The 24,402-nt window shown below is 37.4% G+C and overlaps 2 protein-coding genes and 1 long non-coding RNA gene across 3 annotated transcripts; 2 read left to right on the top strand and 1 right to left on the bottom strand.

Moving 5' to 3' along the window:
• Nucleotides 1-5,302: 5,302 nt before the first annotated feature.
• On the top strand, nt 5,303-6,379 carry LOC148296669 (uncharacterized). Its single transcript, XM_088249369.1, has one exon. It carries the CDS (start codon nt 5,303-5,305, stop codon nt 6,359-6,361), a length of 1,059 nt encoding a protein of 352 aa, XP_088105495.1. The 3' UTR covers nt 6,362-6,379.
• Nucleotides 6,380-11,875: 5,496 nt separating this feature from the next.
• Nucleotides 11,876-16,133, bottom strand: LOC110747510 ((-)-alpha-pinene synthase-like). Its single transcript, XM_088249602.1, has 7 exons — nt 15,951-16,133; nt 15,568-15,847; nt 15,106-15,481; nt 14,812-15,030; nt 13,559-13,697; nt 12,657-12,905; nt 11,876-12,395 (listed from the first exon to the last, which is right to left on the bottom strand). Exons 1-7 carry the CDS (start codon nt 16,074-16,076, stop codon nt 12,099-12,101), a joined length of 1,686 nt encoding a protein of 561 aa, XP_088105728.1. The 5' UTR covers nt 16,077-16,133; the 3' UTR covers nt 11,876-12,098.
• A 4,764-nt stretch (nt 16,134-20,897) lies between these two features.
• LOC148296668 (uncharacterized) lies at nt 20,898-21,819 on the top strand. The gene is made up of 2 exons (XR_015834093.1): nt 20,898-21,025; nt 21,454-21,819. It is a non-coding gene; the product is annotated as an uncharacterized LOC148296668 (long non-coding RNA).
• Nucleotides 21,820-24,402: the final 2,583 nt, after the last annotated feature.

The following is a 24,402-nucleotide window of genomic DNA, read 5'->3' as shown; positions in this document are numbered from 1 at the left end:
GGAACATGCCTCAAATTCTAGCAACGATGGATCTATAATTGTTAGTATCCATATTCTCTTCCCTCTTACAATTACAATTATATATTTTCAATGTTACATTGACTCGCTTTTGAATTTGAACCTTGAAACTTCAAAATAATAGTTATTGATCAACAATAGTTTGGATTTTCATTTTGAGATTCTGAAAATTGGTTTTTGAGATCTGCATCTAAGGTTTAGTTTAAACACTTTATCATCCTAAGTAGATCAGATTCTCTGTTAATTTCTTCAAGAGGATGATTTCTTGAAGAAATTGACCATTTCATTCTAGAATCTATATTTCATTCATTGATGACTCTCCAGAGTTGAGTTGCGGTGCCATGAGATGAAGAAGCTGATGGACTAGCTGCTATTTCCATGAAGAACAAGCCACTAGCTATACTAAGTTCGGAGAAGAAGGTTGCACATGGAGGTAGTACTCATTTCCTAAATAGACATAGGATTGTTTGAGCTTGTAATTACTTTTTTTTGTAAGAATCTTCTTGTGGATTGCCTGGTCGGAGTGATGACCCTTAGTTTTCCCAATGATGGGTTTCTGGGTAAACATTTCTGGGCAAACATCTCTTATTTATATGCCTAGTAATAGTGTATGTGTTATATCTGAAATGCTGATGAATGTTCACACACCTATCACTCTAGTTGTTGCTAGCATAGCGGATGCTTAGATTAACAGGTCCTTTTGAGTGCCTAGGATGTCACTTAATTATCTTCTTGGCTTGCAGGGATTTAAATATTTGATATGGACATTTGTTTCTTTACACGATATAAAAGATAACAAAATAAGATTGCTCTTTATTTATCATATACAAAATGTATTCTAAGGATATTACATCAACTGTATTGGCTCTTAGGGCACATTTCTAATATGGTTGCCACGAGAGCGTAGGTATGCTCGGATTTCAATTCGGATGTCGTTTGGTTATCGAACGGAATTACGCCTATTGTGCGTTATTCGGGTTCGATATGTTCAGACCGTTGGATCTGGTCCAAATTAATATATGTTGATCCAGGTGCTCCTAGGATTGTATAGGAATTTTCAGATTGTAAATTGAAGCCCCAGATGTTCCGATTCAATAACTTGAAGTTTGCTGTTTGCAATAACCTTTCCGATTGTGTGATCGTGAGCGATCTAACCATTCGATTTGGACCAAACTTGCAGGACGTGTTTCCTTAACCTAGTGGGACCCATAGGAACTCTCAGATTGTGAAATGGAGGCCGTGGGCCCTGGGGGCCCAGTTGACCCGGTTCGGGAAGTTTGACCGCCTGGTTGACCAAATGTCTTCTGAGGCTTTTCCACTGTCCTAAACACATAGTAGGACCTTAGAATACCTCGTTTTACGTGCACGCACCGAGAACTTGGGGAAATTAGTATTTAGATTGTAAAATTCCGTCTCCAAGTGTTTTTATATTAATTAAATGTTCGTATCTCAAAAAAAGGTACCTAGACCGCTCGCAGCAGGAGGGACCCTCTTAAGGTCGGGCAACGTGAGACTATTTGTGAGTGGACATTTATTTTAAATATGCATTATTTTCCATAATTAACAGAATATGCATGAAATATATTTTGGAATAAAAATTTGAGAAATTTGTATATAGTTATATTAGTAATCTTTAATTGGAAATTTGTGTGATTTGAGATTTGAAAGTTTGAATTATTTTGGCGATGAATTTATGTGAGAATTGGGATTAATGAATAAAGTGGATTATTTTGCGAAATTATATTATATAGTACACTATCTTAAGTACCATATAGGACTTAGTGTTGATGTTGTTTGCACGCGTAGGACTTAGTGTTGGAGACACACGTGGTGTTGGAAATTTTTTGGCGTGTGTGCTATAGAGTTTCGTACCCCGATTGGACTGCTCATCTCTAGATGCAGGATAGAAATTGGAAATCCTGCGGTCTAGCCAAACAATCCCCTGATTGGATTTTTTCCTCAGTACCTAAGTAGTGTAATAAATATTATATATATATATATGTATTTGTATCTTAATTTGTTTTAAAGTATGTATAATGGCATTGAATAACTGATATAAATTATTACGAACAAAATTCTGATTTTTTTAAACTTGTATTTCATTAATGGTTTTGCACATACGTGTTTATATATATATATATACAGAAATTCTCTTATGCGGACATCCGGACGTTATTATCGTGCGGACGCAGTGTATTTTGTACTACCTCTCTTTGTTTTCCTGCCTGTTTACAATAGGATCCGCACGATAATAACGTGCGGACATCCGGATAAGAGAATAACTGTATATATATATATATTTATAAACATTGTGAATAAATTTCAAGAGATGATGTGATGGTTTCCAATGGATTTGGATATGAGGTATAACGCTTCCTGGAAATACTACGTTCTATTGTAATCAAATTAAAATTAGTAAATCTGCATGTTTTGAGCATGTTTTTTTTTTAAATGGTGGGGTTATTATGTTGTTTTGCAAATTTTAGTTCAAATTTTATTTTTGTCCACTCACATGTTTTCTGTTTTGCGCCCCCAGACAATAGTCGCTCAAGAAAAGCCGCGGAGCCAAATCCGAAGCCTTCGAGTCGTGTGTTTCAGTAGTATAGGTTTTAAACTCTTCATTTTTGTCAAACTTCTTGTTATAGTAATTCACATTCTATAGATGCTCTATTATCGCCCATGCTAGGGTGTAATTATGAGGCCAAAGGCCATACATCTGTTAATTGTTGAATGTTTATATGTATGTTGCTGGTTGGGTATACATTGTGATTGTTATGGAGGTTGAGATTTTTGGGATTGTTCAAATTACAGAGGAGACTCTGCTGAAATTTCGGGAAAAAGTCTCGAGTCTTAGAATGTGAGCCAGTATCGAGTGATGCCGGAAACTAGACGGAATTTGTCCGGGATTCCAAGGATATTCGGGGTGAGTCCTGTCAATCCTCCTAACCAAGACCATAATGTGCAATACGATCATTAATCCCATTAGCAGTGTGGAGAACATAGTAAACAAAAAAAGACGTCACAGAAGCGAGAAGACAACGACAATCCCCCACCAAACTACCTGTCTTGTTGAATATTTGTGATTTGCAACTGCAAGTTGGTTTTGCATTTGCTTTCTTGACTAGGATGTTTTTTGGGAGTCTTTTTGGACTTTGATATTTGGTTTGTAGGAGTTCCTATAGAATATTGCTAAGTGATGATGGATTTTGAAGGGTCTTATGGGTTTGGTAATTAAAGCATCTTAGGTGTATTTGTTTATTTGTTTTTTCAGTATCTTAAAAGTGAAGATTAATGATGATGGTCGTGGTTTTTAAATACTTCTTACTTAGACAATGAAGGTTATATGTGTCGTGAAAATATCGACTGCAATATACTGACATGCGGTATGTAGTAATTTGTTGGTCAGTTCATGGTTTGTCTTTTTAGCATACTGCATTATGTCGGTTGATTCAAGATTTCATTGAAAAGTTGGGGTAGTCGAACCATAAGCATCCCTACTTGAAGATATACTTTGTAGCTTTACCGTGGTAGAGATATGGATCTCAAGCTTATGCATTTAGAGGCCATGCATTTACCCTCATTTCGTTAAATCTCAACAGTTGTAACAATCTATTCACTTAAAACACGATATGTAGTCAAGCTTTGAGTTAAGTTCTTTTTTTGAGTTTTCTAAATGTTAAAACAAAGTTAATCATGACAACAAGGACAAAGTATCACAAAATATTATAATATTATATACATATATATAAAGTACTCCCTTAACTCATTATAATTCCTCACAATAACCTTTTAGAGCACCTCCACCAAAAAGGGCAAGGGTAAGGCCAAGGCAACGTAAGGTTTGTCACTATTTATGTGAATAGTGGCAGCCCTTACCTTTTTTATTTCCACTTCAAAGGGTAAGCACAAAGGAAATTACTATTCACTTTAATTTATTTTATATTTTTTAATACTTAAACCTGTTATAAATAATGGAAGTGGAGCCCACATTGAAATTATGAAGTTTGAAAATATGGCAAAGATTTCACTGTACACTCACGGATGAAAGCGATGGTTTGAAATTGAGGCAGAAGATTTGCACTGTACACTCACGAGAAAACTTCAGAAGCGCCTATAAATAGGCTTGCTCATTCATTTGTAACACACACACCATCAGAAGAGAGAAGAAAGAAAAGGAGAGAGAAATTTAAGTATTAGTGAGTGAGTTTCTATTTGAGAGGAATTTCAACTGTGCAAACACCACAAGAAAAGATTTAATTCCACTATCAATTTTCAGTGGTAATTCCTTACTCTAATTATTTTATTTTTATAACACGTTATCAGCACGATAGTCTCTCCACTGTTAAATTTTCTCAGCTCAACACTATGTGGTTATTCCTCTTTCTCCTCTCCGTCATATGTCTCCTCTCACTCTACTACTACGATGACATGCAAACTTTCTTTTTTGTGTTCTCACAATTTTTGTGTTGTTTCATCCATGTTTGCTTAATTTATTTCTTTGTAATATAATTTGGAATGGCACGGTTTTATACCCCATTCTGTTGTTTTATGGTGGTGTAATTTTCATTACCCATCACGTTGTAACACAAATTATCATAATAAAATTATGGTGTGATCTTAAAACCCATCTACTATATAGTGGTGCAGTTATATTGCCCACAAAATATAATATGTACTTCCTATATTTTTAGTGGTGGTTTTATTCCCACACTTATTTTATTTACTGTATGGTGTAGGTTTATTACCCATATGGCAGTATTTATTTAAAGTGTGGAGCGGGTTTATCGTCCACACAACTGCCTTTTATTTCTTAAAAGTATGGAGCAGGATTAGTGCCCATACCAGCACATTTACTTTTATTTAAAGTATGGTGCGGGATTAACGTCCATACAGCAAGCAATTTATTTTATGCATTTACTTTATCGCACGTTTACTTTACCGCACATTTACTTTTATTTAAAGTATGGTGCGGGATTAACGTCCATACAGCAAGCAATTTACTTTATGAATTTACTTTACTGCACATTTACTTTCATTCAAAGTATGGTGCGGGTTTATCGTCCATACCAGCAAATTTATAGCACTTTATTTTTATAACCAACTAAAATAAGGGCCTGGAGTTCCTCAAACAATTATAGGGCCTGGAGTTCCTATTAATAAATGGCTTAATGTCCCAGATCCCGAATCTGAAATTTTGAGTAAAATATTTTTGGCATGAAGTTCAAAAATATATTAAGCCTGAAGATTATTGCGAATTCTAATGCATCTCATTCTTCTTTTGAAGATGGCAAATCTGGCTAAATTGGAATTCGCTGCCCTAGAGCTTTCTGGGGACAATTACCTATCATGGGTCCTGGATGCCAAGATCCATCTGCGTGCTAATGGCCTTGGCAAAGCCATTGAAGATGGAAGTGATGCATCACCTGAGGAAAATGCGAAGGCCATGATTTTCCTTCGCCGCCACATTCATGAAGCGCTGAAGAGCGAATATGTGGTGATTGATGAACCATTGGTCCTGTGGAAAGCCTTGTGTGAGAGATACAATCATCAGAAGACGGTGACTCTCCCAAAAGCTAGATATGAATGGACACACTTGAGATTTCAAGACTTCAAGACAGTGTCCGAATACAACTCAGCTATGCACAGGATCACCTCCCTTATGAAATTATGTGGTGAAAATATATCTGAGGAAGATATGCTCGAAAAAACTCTGAGTACATTTCATGCCTCAAATGTGCTTCTGCAACAGCAATATAGGCATAGTGGTTTCACAAAGTACTCAGAACTTGTATCTTGCCTCTTGCTTGCTGAGCAGAACAACGAGCTTTTATTGAAAAATCACCAATCTCGCCCAACAGGCTCAGCACCACTTCCTGAAATAAATGTTGCATCTCGGGAAGTGAATACCACCTCATCTCGTGGCAGTATCCACAAACGTTGGCGAGGAGGCAAACGTGGCCGATGGCAAGGGAGTAGAAAAGATCGTGGTGCTCACTCATACAGCTTGGGGCCAAGAAACAATCCACCCATGAATGGCAAAAATGCACCCAGAAATAAGGGAAAAACACAAACAAGCTATGTGCCTAGAAATGATGAAAGAGCTTGTTACAGATGTGGTGCAAAGGGACATTGGATGCGTACATGTCGTACGCCGAGGCACTTGGCGGATCTTTATCAAACTTCACTTAGAAACAGAAAAGTGGAGACAAATTATGTTGCACCAGATCCGCCAGCCATAGACGGCTCATCGGAAATATCGCGTCGTTTAGACAAGACGCATCTAGATGTTTCCGATTTTGTTACTGAAAGGGGGAATGAAATTTATGGGTCCGAACTGGATTAAATTCCTTCATGTACCATTTGTATTATCTGAAGCACTGTTTATTTTCCTTTCTGCCTTCAATAAAAATGGCAATGTTTTGAATGATTGTTGATTCAACTTATTTTATTTGAAGGCATGGATGTAAATTATGGATGCCCCCAAAACAAGAGCTCTAGCAAAGATATTTGTCTTGCAGACAGTGCAACTACTCATACAATCCTTCGAGATCGAAAGTATTTCTCAAAATTGATGCTTACAAAAGCAAAGGTAACAACCATATCAGGACCTACAGATCTGATTGAAGGCTCAGGCATAGCCCAAGTTATGTTACCAAATGGGACAATACTGTCCATTCAAGATGCCTTGTATTCATCTAACTCCAGAAGAAATCTGTTGAGTTTCAAAGATATTCGTTTGAATGGTTACCATGTTGAAACAAAGAATGAGAAAAACATGGAATATCTTTGTATTACTTCCAATGATACCCAGAAACGTATATTGGAAAAGCTTTGTGCGCTCTCATCAGGGTTGTACTATACAACCATACGGACAATTGAGGCACATAGTGTCATGGATCAAAAGTCCATTGACTCAAATACTTTCAAGCTTTGGCATGACCGGTTGGGTCATCCTGGATCCACCATGATGCGTAGGATCATTACCAACTCTGAAGGACATCCCTTATTGACAAAACATATTATGGTATCAAATGACAGTTTTTGTCAAGCTTGTTCACAAGGGAAGTTGGTAATCAGACCATCACAACCAAAGGTTGATATTGAATCCCCATCATTTTTACAGAGAATTCAAGGGGACATTTGTGGGCCTATTCATCCTCCATGTGGACCATTTCGGTACTTTATGGTTTTGGTGGATGCATCTACCCGATGGTCACATGTTTGCCTTTTGTCCACTCGGAATATGGCATTTGCTAGGCTCTTGGCTCAGATAATTAAATTACGAGCCCAATTCCCAGATTATCCCATCAAGTCCATTAGACTCGATAATGCTGGTGAATTTACATCTCAGACTTTTGATGATTACTGCATGTCGTTAGGCATTGACATTGAACATCCTGTTCCCCATGTTCATACTCAAAATGGCTTGGCAGAAGCTTTGATTAAGCGTCTTCAATTGATAGCACGCACATTGCTAATGAGAACAAAGTTGCCAGTTTTTGCTTGGGGATATGCCATTTTACATGCAGCATCTCTGGTGCGGTTGAGGCCCGTCGCCAACAATCAATATTCTCCAATACAGCTTGTGTTGGGTAATCAACCAAATGTTTCACATTTAAGAGTTTTTGGTTGTGCGGTTTATGTGCCTATTACACCACCGCAACGTACTAAGATGGGCCCTCAACGCAGATTGGGAATTTATGTTGGCTTTGATTCACCATCTATCATCAGATATTTGGAGCCCCTGACTGGTGATATCTTTAGGGCACGATTCGTGGATTATCATTTTGACGAGACAATTTTTCCATTACTAGGGGGAGAAAAATCTGTTCCTAAAGAACAAGGCAAACTCGTTCATGAAGAACGACGTGAATTATCATGGGATGTACCCACTTTGCTTCATCTCGATCCTCGTACCGCTCAATGCGAAAACGAAGTGAGAAGGATCGTTCACCTCCAAAGCATTGCGAATCAGATGCCAGATGCATTTAATGATGCAACGAAAGTGATGAAATCACATATCCCAGCTGCAAATGCACCTGCAAGGATTGATGTTCATAATAAAGAAGGCAATGCGCCAGCAACCGGCTCATCTGTTGCACGCTTGAAGCGTGGCAGACCACTAGGCTCAAAGGACTCAGTTCCTCGAAAGAGGAAGTTGATGGCCAAAATGAATGCAAATGAAATAAATGGAGAGCCCATAATTCATGTTTCAAATTCCCCCCATGAGGGACGGGTACTTCCTGAGAAGGAAAATGTCCTTGATGAGACACGTGCTCCTGAAGTGGTAGCTGTACCTGAAAGCCAAGAAATCTCCATAAATTATGCATCCACTAATGAATTGTGGAACAGAAATGAGGTAATCATCGATAATATATTTGCATTCTTAGTGGCTACTGAGATCATAAAAGTTGAGATGTTGAGCCTTGCTCCATTGATGAATGCACACAGAGACAGGATTGGCCTAAATGGAAAGATGCAATCCAGGCAGAATTAGACTCTTTGGAAAAAAGGAGTGTTTTTGGACCTATTGTTCCAACCCCACTTAATGTGAACCCTGTAGGTTACAAGTGGGTATTTACAAGAAAGCGCAATGAAAACAATGAGATTGCAAGGTATAAAGCACGACTTGTTGCGCAAGGTTTTTCACAAAGGCCTGGAATTGATTATGTGGAAACATACTCCCCAGTAATGGACGCAATTACGTTCCGTTACTTGATAAGCTTAGCGGTTTCAGAAAAACTTGAAATGAGACTTATGGATGTCATTACCGCATATCTGTATGGAGAGTTGGATACAGACATATACATGAAAGTCCCAGAAGGACTTAAGCTGCCCGATGCAGCCAGTAATAAACCACGGGCCATGTTCTCAATCAAATTGAGAAGATCATTATATGGGTTAAAACAATCTGGGCGAATGTGGTATAATCGTCTCAGCAAGTATTTACTGAAGGAAGGATACACAAATGATCCTGTCTGCCCATGTGTGTTTATTAAAAAATCAGAGTCTGGATTTGCAATAGTGGCAGTCTATGTTGATGATATGAATCTAATTGGAACTCCTAAAGAGCTCCAAAAGACTGTTGATTATCTCAAACGCGAATTTGAGATGAAAGATCTTGGAAAGACAAAATATTGTCTTAGCCTACAGATTGAGCACAGTGCTGATGGAATTTTGGTGCATCAATCAAATTATACTGAAAAAGTATTAAAGAGGTTTGGCATGGATAAAGCCCATCCACTTAGCACTCCGATGATCGTTCGGTCGCTCGACACTAAGAAAGATCCATATCGTCCAAAAGGGGATGATGAAATGGTACTTGGTTCAGAAGTACCATATCTTAGTGCAATAGGTGCTTTAATGTATTTAGCACAATGTACCAGACCTGACATAGCATTTTCAGTAAATTTGTTAGCAAGATACAGCTCTGCTCCAACCAGTCGACATTGGACCGGTGTTAAACATATTCTACGATATCTTCGTGGAACGACCGACATGGGCTTATTCTATTCCAGTGAATTGACCAATGCCCCGAGTATTGTTGGGTATGCTGATGCAGGATATCTCTCTGATCCACATCAAGGACGCTCACAAACTGGGTATGTATTTACATCTGGAGGAACTGCAATCTCATGGCGCTCAACAAAGCAAACGTTGGTAGCCACATCTTCCAATCACTCAGAAATACTTGCCCTCCATGAAGCCAGTCGTGAATGCGTTTGGTTAAGATCAATGATTCATTACATTCGAAGCACCTGTGCTTTGCCCTTAGCTACGGACACTCCAACCATTCTAAATGAAGACAATGCAGCTTGTATTGCTCAAATCACAGAAGGGTACATCAAGGGTGACCGGACCAAGCACATATCACCAAAGTTTTTCTACACGCATGAGCTTCAGAAGAATCAAGAAATCAAAGTCAGACAAATCCGTTCAAGCGATAACTTGGCAGATCTCTTCACCAAGTCTTTACCCAAGTGCACATTCCAGAAGCTAGTACATGGCATCGGATTACGACAACTCTGCAAGCAATCAAGTTGGAGCATGCAAAATCAGGGGGAGCATTCAAGAGTCCTCTAACACAGGACATAAGCGCGTTGTACTCTTTTTCCTTCGACTAGGGTTTTTCCCACTGGGTTTTTCCTAGCAAGGTTTTAACGAGGCAACATGTGCGCACTCCACATTACTCTAATGTCCCGAGTAAGGTTGTACTCTTTTTCCTTCGCTTCGGTTTTTTCCCACTGGGTTTTTCCAGGCAAGGTTTTAATGAGGCAACTAATGAAGGGACATGTGGTCTCCAAGGGGGAGTGTTATAAATAATGGAAGTGGAGCCCACATTGAAATTATGAAGTTTGAAAATATGGCAAAGATTTCACTGTACACTCACGGATGAAAGCGATGGTTTGAAATTGAGGCAGAAGATTTGCACTGTACACTCACGAGAAAACTTCAGAAGCGCCTATAAATAGGCTTGCTCATTCATTTGTAACACACACACCATCAGAAGAGAGAAGAAAGAAAAGGAGAGAGAAATTTAAGTATTAGTGAGTGAGTTTCTATTTGAGAGGAATTTCAACTGTGCAAACACCACAAGAAAAGATTTAATTCCACTATCAATTTTCAGTGGTAATTCCTTACTCTAATTATTTTATTTTTATAACAAAACCATTAATTTTGGTGTGGGAAGTGAATAATATGACTAGGTATTTATCTTTAAAAAAAATTCTGAAATTTTGGTTTTATTTTTTTTTTAGTAAAAAAAAATAGAATTCTTTTTTCGTTGTTGACGTCATCAATGATGTCAACAAACCCACGCAACAGCCCAAGCAAGATTTACCTTTGTGCCTACCCAGGCTTGTGGAGCCCACCAACTGCTCGGTCTTGCTACTGCGCACTGGAGCCAACTGCTGGGCTTAGGCCTCCTCCTGCTTGGGCAAAAGAGGTAGGGAGCTTCTATAATGAGGGGGATTTTGGTGACAATGTGGAGCTTTATCCCACCATTCATTCATTTAAAAAGTTTATTTCCAATACTTTCTCACTCTTGTTGGATGGTGGGATGTATTCCACATTAAACCCCCTCATTATAGAAGGTGGTATTCCCAAAAGGCCTTTTATATTGGGAGAGAGCTTGCCTACAAGGCAGGGATGGACTGGGCCTTTTGTTAGTGGTAGTGGGCTATGGTTGATTTTACAGAAGGCCTTTCTTTCAACTAGGCGAGAGAAATGAATTTTCCAGAGTTCTTTTTTAATTTTTTTTGGTGGTATCAACTAGGCTATAGCCCAGTCAAGTTCTTTTTTCTACATTTGATTTATTGCTTGAAGATATTATTTTTTTTGGGTCTGAAATTTGCTTGAAGACATACTTTGTAGCTTTGTCGTGGTCGAGATACATGAATAACTTAATCCTGACAAGTAGCAGCTGGATTTAATATGTCTGGAGTAGAAAGATCGACCAACTAGTTCTTCGTTTAATGTTACTTTTGTTTTTAATTTTGAAAGCGGTTGTAAGTTCAAATCTCCACAATTTGTCATGAAAAGAGAGAGATAGAGCAAAAATCTTGCACAATTTGTCATGAAAAATATCTTTGGTTGTCTCCCTTTCATGGACCCAACAAAATTAGTAGAATCGTCAGCAAAAAGAAGATGTGGAAACCCCTTCACAACAACAACAACAAAACACACAAAAAAAAAAAAAAAAAAACTAATACTCTAAGTAGATCACACACACTGTCATGTCAAAAAGTTAAGCATGTAGCAGTGCATCATTGGTGACATCCACAAGGTAAGTTTCTTTAGTCATTGTGCCACATGAAAAAAAAATTTAAAAAAAAAGGAAAAGATACAATCCTCAACATTCAGGACCCAAGTAGTGTCGGTTTATGTTTTTCATTGATGCATGTAGGATAAACATTATTACACATTTAAAAAAAGTTCAAGCCCCCAGAGCCCCTCTCTCCCAATAAGGGCTAAAATCTAATCAATAACCATACATTATTGGCAGGGACCTAACTCAAAGCATAGAGGTCCCTCTCTTATTTGTGCAAAGACCGAAAGCCAGTCTGACATAAAAAAAAGACTCATATAATTGGCACTGGATCAATAAAATGTGAAGCAATCTTATCCTTCACCACCTTACCAACACGCGTGTAGCCATCGTCACCTTTGTAAAGGAGATCCATCACTTTTGCAAAGTTAAGAGCTCTTATTAGGACAGCCATTGGCGCTGCAGTTGGTCTAAGAAACTCCTCGTTTATGTCCTTCCACTGATCCACCACTTGCTTGTTCAAAGCATCAACTGCCTCTTGCTCCGACACCCCATATTGCTTCATGTAGCAATCAATAGTACAAGCAACATGGCCTCTCTCTTTCTCAAACTGCATATAGAAATTCAAAATATTAATTCGATAATATTATAGAAAATCAGATTGTTATTCTTACTACTACTGCTAACACCAATGTTTTTCCCAACTTAACCACAAATAAAGTCTAGTGTGGATTTTTAACACCGAAGGCCATGATGCTATTAGTGTGGAACCACTTATTATATATAGTATTTTATTTTATCAAATTTCCAATATAAAACTTTGCATTTTAAACATGCATACCTAATCTAGCATGACAAGAATATTTTATACCTTGTTTGTCACAATATCGTCCATTAACCTACAAATGGCCGCGGAAGCTCTAACAATTTTTGGGTCACTGAACAGCCACTCAAATGTGTCTTTTGTTACAATATCTCCCATGCCAAGTAAGGATACAGTTGAAAGCATGTGGTAACCAGTAGAAACTATTGCAGCAGGTAGATACTCCTCCATGGTTGGGGTGTATCCTTCATTGAACCATCTGGCCTCCTCAAAGTAAGCTCGGGCTAAAGCTTTCAACTAGAGGGGACATAACATAACGTTATAGGTTCCACCTGAAATTGTATTTAAGTCTCACTTTGCCCCTTCAAACTCATTTTGTCTCACTTTATCCCATTTTTCTTACATTCTGTATCACTTTACCCGATTTTTCATAAAATATTAATAAAAAATAAAAAAATTCATTTTTAAAACTTAAAATCGTCCTCCGCTTCTTTCTTTCTCTATTTCTTTCTCTCTCCCCGACCAACCTTATCTTCCTCCTCCCTTTCTCTTTCCTTCTCTCTCCCGACCCACCCTCCTCTTCCTCCTCCCTTCCCTCTCTTCCTTTCTCTCTTCCCAACCCACCTAATCTTCCTCTCTCTCTCTCTCTCTCTCTCTCTCTCCCCACCCACCCTCCTCTTCCTCCGTCCCTTTCTTTCTCTCTCCCCAACCCACCCTCTTCTTCCTCCTTTTCCCCTTCTCCGCTTCTCTCTCTCTTTCTTTCTCTCTTCCCGCCCCACTCTGTCTTAATCTTTTTTTTTTCTAAAGAATTAATTTTTTACAATATTTTAATGAATTTTTAAAATTTAATTAATATTTAAAAAAAAAATGGGGAGACAAGAATGAGTTTGAGTGAGACTCAAATACATTTTTGGGGTATATCAAAAAATAAGCCTATATTATATACGTACAGATTCCCTTGCATAATAAACTCGGTAAGATCTTCCATCCTTTGCAATCTCTTCCTCAATTTCATCGACAAAATTCAAAAGGGTACGATAATATATTTGCATATAGTCTGGGAGTTCATCTATGCAACTCATATCCCACCTGAAAATTTGATAAATCATTCATTCATCTTAAGCTTATAAGTTGGCTTATTTAGGAGCACTTCGGTAATTACAATAAATAAATAATTTGGTATAAGTTCAATTCTTATGATAGAATTTGAGTGCAATCCGCAAGGTCATTTGACTTCAATGCCACATAAGATTACATTCTTTTTCAAATTTTATGATGTAATCATATATATATATATATTTTTTGTTTTAAAATTTATTTTCATGTTCCAATTATGCCCTTATGATTTAAATCGGGAAAGACTGATTTATATCATAATAATTTGCTAATTAATACAATTATTGATTCTGATTGTGATTCATAAACAGGTAAGAAATTAATTTTAGGCTAATAATTACTATATTTGACCTTTTAGTTAATTATGATTTGAATTTATAAAATATTTTCTGGTCTATCTATTTTAATTTTGAAAATCCCATAAACATGCGCTGATATAAAAAATAATTTTTTTTTCCTATAATCTTTATTCTTCATCTTGTTCATCTTCTTCTTCTTTCTTCTTCCTTCTTTTTCTTCTTACAATTCTATGGATGACATATAATTATCTCTGGACTAGGAATATCAATGAATGTTAATTAGGTGTGGATATAGGTAAATTACCTATGGAGGAGGTATACATATGAATGGTATTTATCTATGGAGGAGGTATACAAATGAATGTTAATTACCTACAGAGGAGATATATGAGATGAAATTACCTATGAAGGAAGTATACACAAACCAGCAAAGCAGGTAAATCAAACCACCCAAAGACATATATACCTCACCATAAGGTATTCACTAGTTGATAGCGTTTGATAAATTCAAATTAATTGTCGAAATGTGATATTAATTTATTGATTGCAGTAAATAATAAAATTTAGAGAACTGACTGTACAATGGCAATATGTGTAAATGTTTTAAAAACAGTGGCCAAGGCTTTCATACTTTGCTGGCCCTATTGAGTCGCTGGACCGAATTCTACGTCCAAGGAGAGGTGGACTAGATTCACAGTGCAAACTCAAAATTGTTTCTATATTGAAAGACCCCTACAATAAATCAGCTCTAAGTTATTAAAAAGAAAATTATGTTTTCAAAGTAGTACCTCTCAATTGCTGCAGTAAAGATCTCAAGTTCTTCAAACGTAGCATATGCGTCGTAGGTATCATCCATCACTGATTGCAGGGCACTCATTTTTGTAAGAAATTTTCTTGCTTCGACGTATTGGGGTTCAAAGTATACTCCGACCATCCAAAAGTACAACTCCACGATCCTGTCTCTTGCATAAGGCATCTTCTTTGCGAAATCTACTTCTTTCCACCACCTAATGAGCAATAACATTAGCTGATATGTAAGTTGAGTATATATGCTCACATTTACATTGAAAAGAGAGAGTTACCTAGTAATCTCACTGAGCTCCTTTTTGTGCAAAGACTGAACAAGATTGAAATCTAACTTTGCAAGTTTTAGTAGAGCCTCATTATGTGAAGCTTCATCTTGGTAGATTGACATGTAACGCTTGGCACATACCCTCTCTAGATCTTTTCGCAAAGGTCTCTCCAAGGCTTGAGTGATTTGTTCTGCAAGTTCGTAGCTTCCATGAGCTTTTGCAGCAGAGTCAAGGTGAGTGGTGGTGAAAGCAAGAGCTTCATCTAGTATTTCTTCTCCGCGTACCCCTAGATGACCGGCTTCATAAAGGCTTAGCATCCCTGGAACATCGGCAATTAAGCATTCCTTGAAGTTGCCATTTTCGTCTTTGAACTTGTTGAACACATCTGCTTGATTGACATAAAAATGAACAGGCATTAGTTGGCCAAAATCAGTCACATTACACTACATTATAATTTGTTGATTAACTTACCACATGAAACCTTATATCCATGTTGTCTTAGTAGCCGGAAACAAAGAGCAACGTTGTGTAGATCTCCATCATCATTAAAGTCCTGGTCACAAAATGCAGCATGCATACGCTCCAATGCTTCTTCAATTTCACTTTCAAAATGGTATGCCACCCCAAGGCGCTGGATTGCATCAATAAACTTGAGCTGACGTGAAAAGTCACCTGCACTAGTTGTGAATACTTCCCTCCTCACTACTTCTTTCAGTTTGTCAACTTCTTGTTGGTTCCTGGCATTTGTTATCTGCAGCCGCGGCCAGTAATTAATTAAATAAGCAAAACACGAGTGAAATTATTTTTTTGAGAAAAATTAACATGAAATATAATGATAATTTGCATGAGATTACAATGTCTTGGGAATCATAGTTGAGAAACCGATCACCCCAAATGCTTGGTGGGAAGTTTGCTGTCCGCCGTATAATTTCAGGCTTGGCCTTTGGTGATTGAGCTGCTGCACAAACTTGGATAGACATGTTTCTTTGTTTTTTTAGAAAAAAAAAATCAGACGGTGCACTTATTAGAGCTTTGCTATGAAAAACATGGATTGTAGACTCACATGTATATATAGGCAAGGGTTGGGATAATGATTATTGCAAAGCAACAATAGAATCGTGCATAGCAGATAGAATTTCCAAATCAATAATTTCCTTGGTAACTATTTTGAGTGCAGGATACACACGTTTTTAAATCAGTTATAATGGCGAGTATGGCATTGAAAAAGAAATCAACACCATCTTAAACATGAGTAATATATTCTCTCTCCTCTCTCCTCATAATTTCATTTGTTTTTTTTTCCTTTTTAATCACTTATTAGAGCTATTATTTTTTATGTCGGTGTTGGCCCTATTAGGCCTAGTTTGGGATTGCTGTCACTTTAAAAAAAAGTAGTTTATGTTGTGCTTTGAAAATAATTAGTTGTAAAGTAAAGCAGCTCCATGTTTGGTAAACAATATTTTTAAAGTGCTGTTAGTACAAAAAGCAATGTCAAAACCGTTTGGTAAATTTTAATATAAAACTGTTATAACTATGAATAATGACTAAAATAGACATGATGTTGAAAGTGTTATGTGCTAATCATGTGGTGGTAGTGGTGGTGGTGGTGGAGTGGAGGTGGTGATGAAGGTGGAGTTGGTGGTTGTGGTAGTGGCGGTGGTGGGGATGGCAGTTGTGGAGGTGGAGGTGGTGGTGGTGGTGGTGGTAGCGTGGTGGTGGTGTTGGTTGTGGAGGTGGTGGACGAGGTGGGGGTGGTGGCAGAGGTGGTGGTTATGGTGGTGGAAGAGGATGTGGTGGTGGTGGTGGTTGTAGAGGTGGTGGTGGTTGTAGAGGTGGTGGTGGAGGTGGTGGAGTTGGATGTGGAAGTGGGGGTGGTGTCATTTTTAAAATGAATAATGGTATTTTGGGAATTAAAAAAATCCATTAAAGGCTCATCTCTGCTTCTTTTGAAAGCAGCTTTGAAAAGCAACCCAGAGCCTGCTTTTAAAAGCTGCTGTCAAAAGGCCACTACTTTTAAAATAATCAAGATATTTTATTTTTACCAAACACCTAAACTGCTTAACTTTAAAGTGAAGCAGATTTTTGGCCAAAAAAAGCAATCCCAAACGGGGCCTTAGTCCTTTGCCTTTTCCATTCTTCTGGTTCTCACTGGAATACTACCCATTTCAGTTCTCAAACAAAAAAGGAAATTCTTTCATAAATAATAGAAATATATATTCCTTAAAATCCATCTTATGAATTCCAGACAATCCAGTTGTGAAAGATGCTGAGAGCGGATCGAAAGCTAAACAACAGAGAGTGAAGGGTAGGGCAGATCAAGGGGCACTACTACAAAAATTGCAATAGACGACGGTAATCCACCGTCGTGTATTCGGTTTTTCAACCGTCGTGAAATCGACCGACATCTTTTGATGCATAAAACCACGACGGTAAATCCCCGTCGTCTATTATTTGTAAAGACGACGCTTTTACTCACAACCGTCGTCTATTATATGTAATAGACAACCATTTTTTTAAAAACCGTCGTCTATTATATGTAAAGACGACGGTTTTTTAAAAGAACCGTCGTCTTTACATATAATAGATGACGGTTGTGTGTAAAAGCGTCGTTAATTGTATAGAAAGATGACGGTTCTTTGTTAAAAAATTTATGTAAAGACGACGGTTTTTTGTTAAAAATCATCGTTGATTGTATGTAAAGACAATGGTTTTTACAATAAAACCATCGTTGATTGTATATAAAGTTCCCAAGCTGTTACATTTTAGTTTTTGGTTTCCTGTCATTCTATACAACGATTTTAACTAGAAAACCAACCATAATGCTTTATTATGAAATATATACATTGAAAAATTATTTCTTTCATAAAACTTGAAGATTCAATAATTATTACATAGTTAACCAATCTTTATCTACAGAATCAGCTTCAACTAGTTACATATAAAGTGGATGAATACCCAAAGTTCATTGGTTTGCCAGCCTTCATTCTTGAGCTCTTAGATGAGTGTGCTTTTGAGGCTCAAAGGTTTTTGCACAAGGTCTTTTTGCCAAGGCCTAACCTTAATTCACCATTCCAGACATCAGGATGCATATCCACATGTCAGTATGAATCTAATTTTCTCTTCAGTGTGTAGTTCCAGTGATTTTTCATTGCATTGTCAGTCCTGCCAATTTCAATACAAATTAGAGGAGTGAGTGCAATCAACAGAAGGAGCCAATCTCCCCATTTAACTTGTGTTCGTAAACATTAATTACACAATCATATAATGATTTATCTATGTGCATAGGAAACTTTATCTTCACCAGCAAAAAGTACACAAATAATGCATGTCTAAGATCTAAATTTTGACCAATTAGTATCATATATTAATCCCTATCCAAGAGATAAACAATACAGATTTTTACCTCATTTGCACCACATACATTCACAGGCAAAAAACTATGTACATATTTGTTCAACCATCAACTTTCAGTTATTGCATATCTTCCAGTTAGAAACCTTGCTATTTCTGCCCATTTGTTACCAAAGACTTGGTGGTAGTAAGCCACTCCTCTTCTTTTGTCCATGCATTTCTATTTATAGCCGGGCATAAGTGATTGTACCACCAGAAAGAAATTACTAACTTAATTATAAGAAAATAGAATTACAATTGTGTATTTGGGTGGGGGTGTGAGTGCAGAGCATCATCTTCATCGTTTGCATAAGGAAGGCCACAAGAAGGATTTTCACATGAAAATAGAAATAAAAAAAAGAAGAAGAATGATATTAAATAGAGTGCGAGAGGGAATACCAGCTTGAAGAAACTCTTGTATAAAGATTCCAATTAAGAGTGCAAACTCAAAATAACCACAAATCAAGCCATTGATCCTTTCTTACATTGAATTTGAGAGTTCGACACGTTTTTTCAGAGGACATCAAGTGAGGCATATCGACAATTCGATACAGAAAATATTAACCACATACATCTGAGCACACTTAGCACCTTACAATCTTGGCATAATATCCACACTCAGAAAAATATTCAAACATGTACAGCCTTGACAAATAGGAAATTCAAAAATATTTAACGGCCATAATTTTGTTCACCGGTTAAATCTGCTAAAAGCTGCCTGATAGATAATGACCAGATTCGTTCGTTTGTCTGTGTTTTTTACAGAAAAAGATGCAAAACTCGCTTAGTATGCAGTCCCAAGAGGACTGTTCCAATTCCAATATAGTGGTACAGTTGAGAACCTTGGTCCAACGGTAATATAGGTGAGCATTAATCAGAGCAATTATTCCAACAGAACGGTTAACCCACCAACCAGCAAGGATCAAATGAAACTAAAAATTTTACTTTTTGGTCCTCAATTTTGATCCTTACTTACATTGAATTTTGAGAGTTGGAAAGTTTTTTAGAAGACATCAAGGGGGACATATTGACAATTCAGTACCGAAATATTATCCACATACATCTGAGCACACTTAGCACACTTGGCACCTTACAATCTAGTCATAATTTCCACACTCAGAAATGTTATCCCTAGACCCTAATATATACAAACACAGATATCTTTTGTCGCCGTCGATGACGTGTCTTTGCATATTCAGCCATCTTTTGTGCAGTGTGAAATGTACGTAAAGATGTTGAAAATTCACACACAACAAAAACTTTAGCCAATTCATGACCAGTTTGGTTCGCTTGACATGAACAAAGTATTCTGGTTCCTTCTAACTTTAAACTCTTGTTTTGATTACGACATGTTACTACTACAGGTGAAGCTTAATAAATGGTCAAGCTCCATGAGAGGGATTCATTTTGATGAGGGTGGAAAAGAATCGCATTGTTTCGAATAATTCAATCATCTGAACTATCTAATTTGAGATTCGAGTTATTATTTTTCTTGTAATCTATATATATAAAGCAAAAGTCAGAGAATGGTGAAACATTCAAAATACCAGAAAATGCCCTTGGTTAATGCAAACATTAAGAATTGAAATTATTAATTAAATGAGGATAATATGGTAAATTCACACTTTTTTATATTTAAAAAATTAAAATCAGATAATGGATTCTATTTTTATGGAACACAACTACCCATTATCTTTTTTAATCCTAAAATAAATTTAAATTTTTTTTAAAAAAAACCTCTCCCAGGCGCGGAAGCGCATGCAGAGAGGCTAGTATAGAATTAGTCAACAGACTGAGGACATTTTCTAATAAATAGTTCATTGCATATGAAAAGAAAAATTGTTTACACACCATCTTAACCACTTATTAATTCATGTAGGACTTTCTTGTATTCTCCAAAGTAGATTTCACCCAAGTGTGGATTGGATTCGGGTTAGACATCTTTCCTCCATTAGTTAAAGCAAACAAACAACATAGACATGAAGCCAAAAGAAAGGCGGCAAACACCTCCTACAACAAAACAAAGATAGACTAGAGAAAGCAAAGAAAACAAAGACAGCTGTCTGAGTCTATCCTCTAAATACAGAAGGATTGAGTCTGATTAAATCAAGCCCTTGTAAAGACACCTTGTTTTATCTTCATTTGTTCATCTTCCCCAAAAACTGTGAAGACCCGTATTTTAAAAGGATAAAAGAAGATATTTATCTTTTGGATAAACTTGGACGATATTATCTTTTAAAGATATTTATCTTTTGGATAAACTTGGATGATATTATCTTTTAAGATATTTATCTTTTGGATAAACTTGGATGTTCTTATCCTTTTAATATTGAAGTTTATCCTATCCCTATAAACACTATAAATAGGAGCATAACCTTATAGTTTCAAAACTTGAGAAATTAGAAAAGAAATTTAGAGAGAGAGAGAGAGAGAGAGAGAGAGAGAGAGAGAGAGAGAGAGAGAGATATGTGAAAATCTTGGAGGAGATTTGGGGCTTAGCTTGTATTTTCTTAACTTGGAGCAATGCTTTGGAATCGAGGTAGGGATTTCTTGGGAGCCTTTATGGGGATTGATCTAATTAAATTTCGTGAGCACTATATTATGCATGATATTATTATTTGAAAGACATAATTATATCATGTCATGGAAATTGGCTGGAATTCTTGGGTTGATAAAGAAAGTATGGAAAAGAGGGTAATGGGACAGTTGAAATGGGTGTTAGTTCATAGAAATGGGCATTCGGGACTAAGTGATATAAGCATGGTATGGGACGTGCAGGTCTGCTTGTCCATTTATATGAATTAACGGGAGTAGAATTGAAGAGCATTCATGCATTAATATTATTAATGTGATATTTGGTTGTGTGATTGCATGTCACTTAATTTATTTATATCAATCTACTGTGGTAAGGTCTCATATCCCTACTGAGCGGTTGTTGCTCATCCCTCACCTTGTTTAATTTTTCAGATGAATTAGTGGGCAAGACAAGGACTAAACTAGTTAAGGATGAATTAGATGCGAGTGATAGAGCTTTATTTATTTATTATAAAGTTGTAAGATTTTGAATCTATTTTTAGAAGAGAAGTTTATTTTAAACTCAGGTTTCAGTTTCTTTATTTTTTATTTTTATTTATTTATTTTCTCACGCATCGGGCGCGGGATTTCCACCAACCCTCGGGTCTGGGGCATGACAAAAACCAAAAACAAAAACAAAAACAAAACAAAAAAACAAAAAAACAAAAAAATTGAGAATCAGGCATTAAAGGGTGTGAATTTTTTTATTTATGGGGTTTGGTATTTATATCACTCACTCAAAATTCTCACACAATACGCCATTCAATGAAATACCTCAAAATCGGTAAGTTTTTGAACACCATACTTTTTCTTATCTTTTAAAAGTCCTAATTGAATACCACAAGACTTCGATTGAATATTTAAAAATCCTACTTGAATACGACCAGATTTTTATTGATTACTTAAAAACTTTTAACCTTCAAAACAATCTATTATAATCTCAATTGAATGTACACCACCCGAAATTTATGGCCGCGGCTAGAAATAACCTCATTTGAGTCATTGGTAGCTTGACGACCTCAATTTTTTGGGCCCTTTTCTGGTCAACACCAATGCCCCGATTGGATTCTTGGCTTGTGAGAAATCTCCTTCAACTTTGGGTAAAATTGAAAGTTGGATCAAGTTAAGAAGAGCAAGCGAGCTCGGAATGGGCCTTGATGACTCCTTTCTTCTGATCCGGTTGTGAGTTGCGTAGGCATGCCACTATTAGGAATGAGACTAGCCTAATTGACCTGGTGTGTGTAATGTGGAGAATTTTTTTGATGGATTTGCACTTGTTTTGGGCCTCTGATCAAGCTATTGTGCTCCAATGAGGGTACTGACTTGGATGAGTTCTTTTTTACACCTCAATCAAGAGGACTTCAAAATTCTTTCATTCGTGCGTTGTTGGTTTGATGGATATGGATGGCACCTACCCAAATAAGAAGAAACCCAAATGTTGAGGTTAATGCTCGCTTGATTGGGTTCAGAAACCTAGTTTGGGCTTGAGATGACCTCAGGTTGGGTCAAGATTCAGCCAGTTTAGTCCCAATAGCATAATTCAATCTTGGACTTGTCTTTATTTTCAGACTAATATTCGGGCCTAAAACCCTTAGCTTGGGTCTTGTTTGTGCCTAATAAATCTCGGCCGCGAAAGCCGACCGAAGGGACTGCCGTCGACTTCCTCTTGGCCTTAGCACCTGCCCAGGGAATCCAAAACATGACAGAGCGTTGTTCATTTTCTCTCATAGCACCAAGATGAGGTGTAAATACAAAACCCTCACAGCCTCGGCGTTGTCGGCCGAGGCCGAACGGAGCAATTATTCCTCAAATAGACGGCCGGGGCAAGGTGGAAGCGGCATCACCACGTGGCATCAGGGTCCCACGCCCCATTTAATGAAGTAACGCCTCTTACTACCACAGCAAACCCACTAGCCGCAAAAGAGCATTTAATGCACGAGGGAATGAGGGAAGTGATTGGAGTTAGGATATGGTGAGGAAAATCAGAGTGATTAGGCACTATAGCTTGAGAGGTTAGGTCATCAACCATCAGACCAGAGAATTAAATGCATCCACACGGCCAAAGCAGAACCTATGATCAGGGCGGCGACCGGGATTTATGGTTGTCACACCACCATGCTTCACGTTCCCAAATGCCGACTCGACTGCCCACTAGCTCTGATCGACCTCACCATGCAGATTTTCTGCTTCATTGTCTCCTCAAGACCTTCTCTATATATAGCGGGCTCCAACTACATTTAAAGGGTTCAACACCAAAACACAAGCCTCCCACGGAGCAGATTATATTTTTCTGTCATTTACATTCCTGTAATGCCATTTCAATACATTTACTTGTTTTCTTAGGAGTAGTGGCAGTTTGTAGAAAAATCCATTCATTAATATATCACACGACCCTTGATTTTCAAGACGCCGAAGCAACATCCTTGTTATTCTTTCGTTCATCTCATATATCATACGACCGTCGCCACCCAGCGACGCGCTGAAGCACCACCTAAAACCACCATCAGCACCACCATCAACGGCCTTGTAGCTTAGGCCGTGAACCTAACGGCCGAGATCAGTTCCTCTCTCGGCCACAATCGCTCTAGTTAGAAGTCAGATTTAAACAGGAGCAACCCATCTATTCACTCAAACCGCATCACTCTTAAATGCACAGTAGACTGTGCTGGCACGCTCGCGCACAAACCATACGGCGCCAGAAGAAGGACGACCTGTGTTGATGCAGATCTCCTCGGCCCGGAACACCAGGCCGTGAGATTCGCGAACATCAACATGTCTGAATAACAAGAAACTCAAATATATAAAGGAAGATATTTACAGAATAACTAAAGTAAACTTCATAAAGAAAAAGATTCCAGATGTTTGAGATTTCTCTATCCAACTCTAGTAGGATGACAAGTTGGAACAAAAGCCAAAGGTTTCTCCATTTAGTTACTTTTTAAATACGAATTATAATATAGAGGGAATTAGAAATTTCTTTATCAAATTCATATAGAGAATATGTTTATAGAAACTCAAACTGATTGTTTCAACAAGAGTCATATCATGAATATGGCAGAGCAATAAAAGATAAACGCATGAGTTGTCAACTGGTTATCTGAACAGTAAATTGGGTTTTGAAAAGATCTTGAAGTTTGTTCAAGTGTTTTCAAAATATTGTGTCTGATTTTGGAGAGAGAGTCCTCTTGTGCTGCTGTAGAACTTCTGTATTTATAGGGAAGAATCCTTAATGATGAAGGCTGGAGGAGGACACTTGGATGTTGTCCAAAGTTAGTTGTTGATCTATCTTTGTGGTATGTGTCCTTTCGCAATTGGATATCCAGTTAGGGAACGTTTCATTCT

This window comes from Prunus avium, chromosome 2, assembly GCF_965620075.1.
Source record: "Prunus avium chromosome 2, drPruAviu1.hap1.1, whole genome shotgun sequence".
NCBI classification, from domain to species: domain Eukaryota; kingdom Viridiplantae; phylum Streptophyta; class Magnoliopsida; order Rosales; family Rosaceae; genus Prunus; species Prunus avium.
The sequence above is the reverse complement of the archived record's forward strand: the minus strand, read 5'-3'. Positions and strand labels throughout refer to the sequence as shown.

What these genes read in the sequence shown, in the direction of transcription:
- LOC148296669 (XM_088249369.1), top strand. Translation starts at nt 5,303, where the DNA reads ATGGCAAATCTGGCTAAATTGGAATTCGCTGCCCTAGAGCTTTCTGGG.
- LOC110747510 (XM_088249602.1), bottom strand. Translation starts at nt 16,076, where the DNA reads ATGTCTATCCAAGTTTGTGCAGCAGCTCAATCACCAAAGGCCAAGCCT. An exon ending in TGGATATAAGGTTTCATGTG is followed by an intron (nt 15,482 to 15,567) that starts GTAAGTTAATCA and finishes TCAATCAAGCAG; the next exon opens with ATGTGTTCAACAAGTTCAAA. An exon ending in ACGATATTGTGACAAACAAG is followed by an intron (nt 12,396 to 12,656) that starts GTATAAAATATT and finishes TTCTATATGCAG; the next exon opens with TTTGAGAAAGAGAGAGGCCA.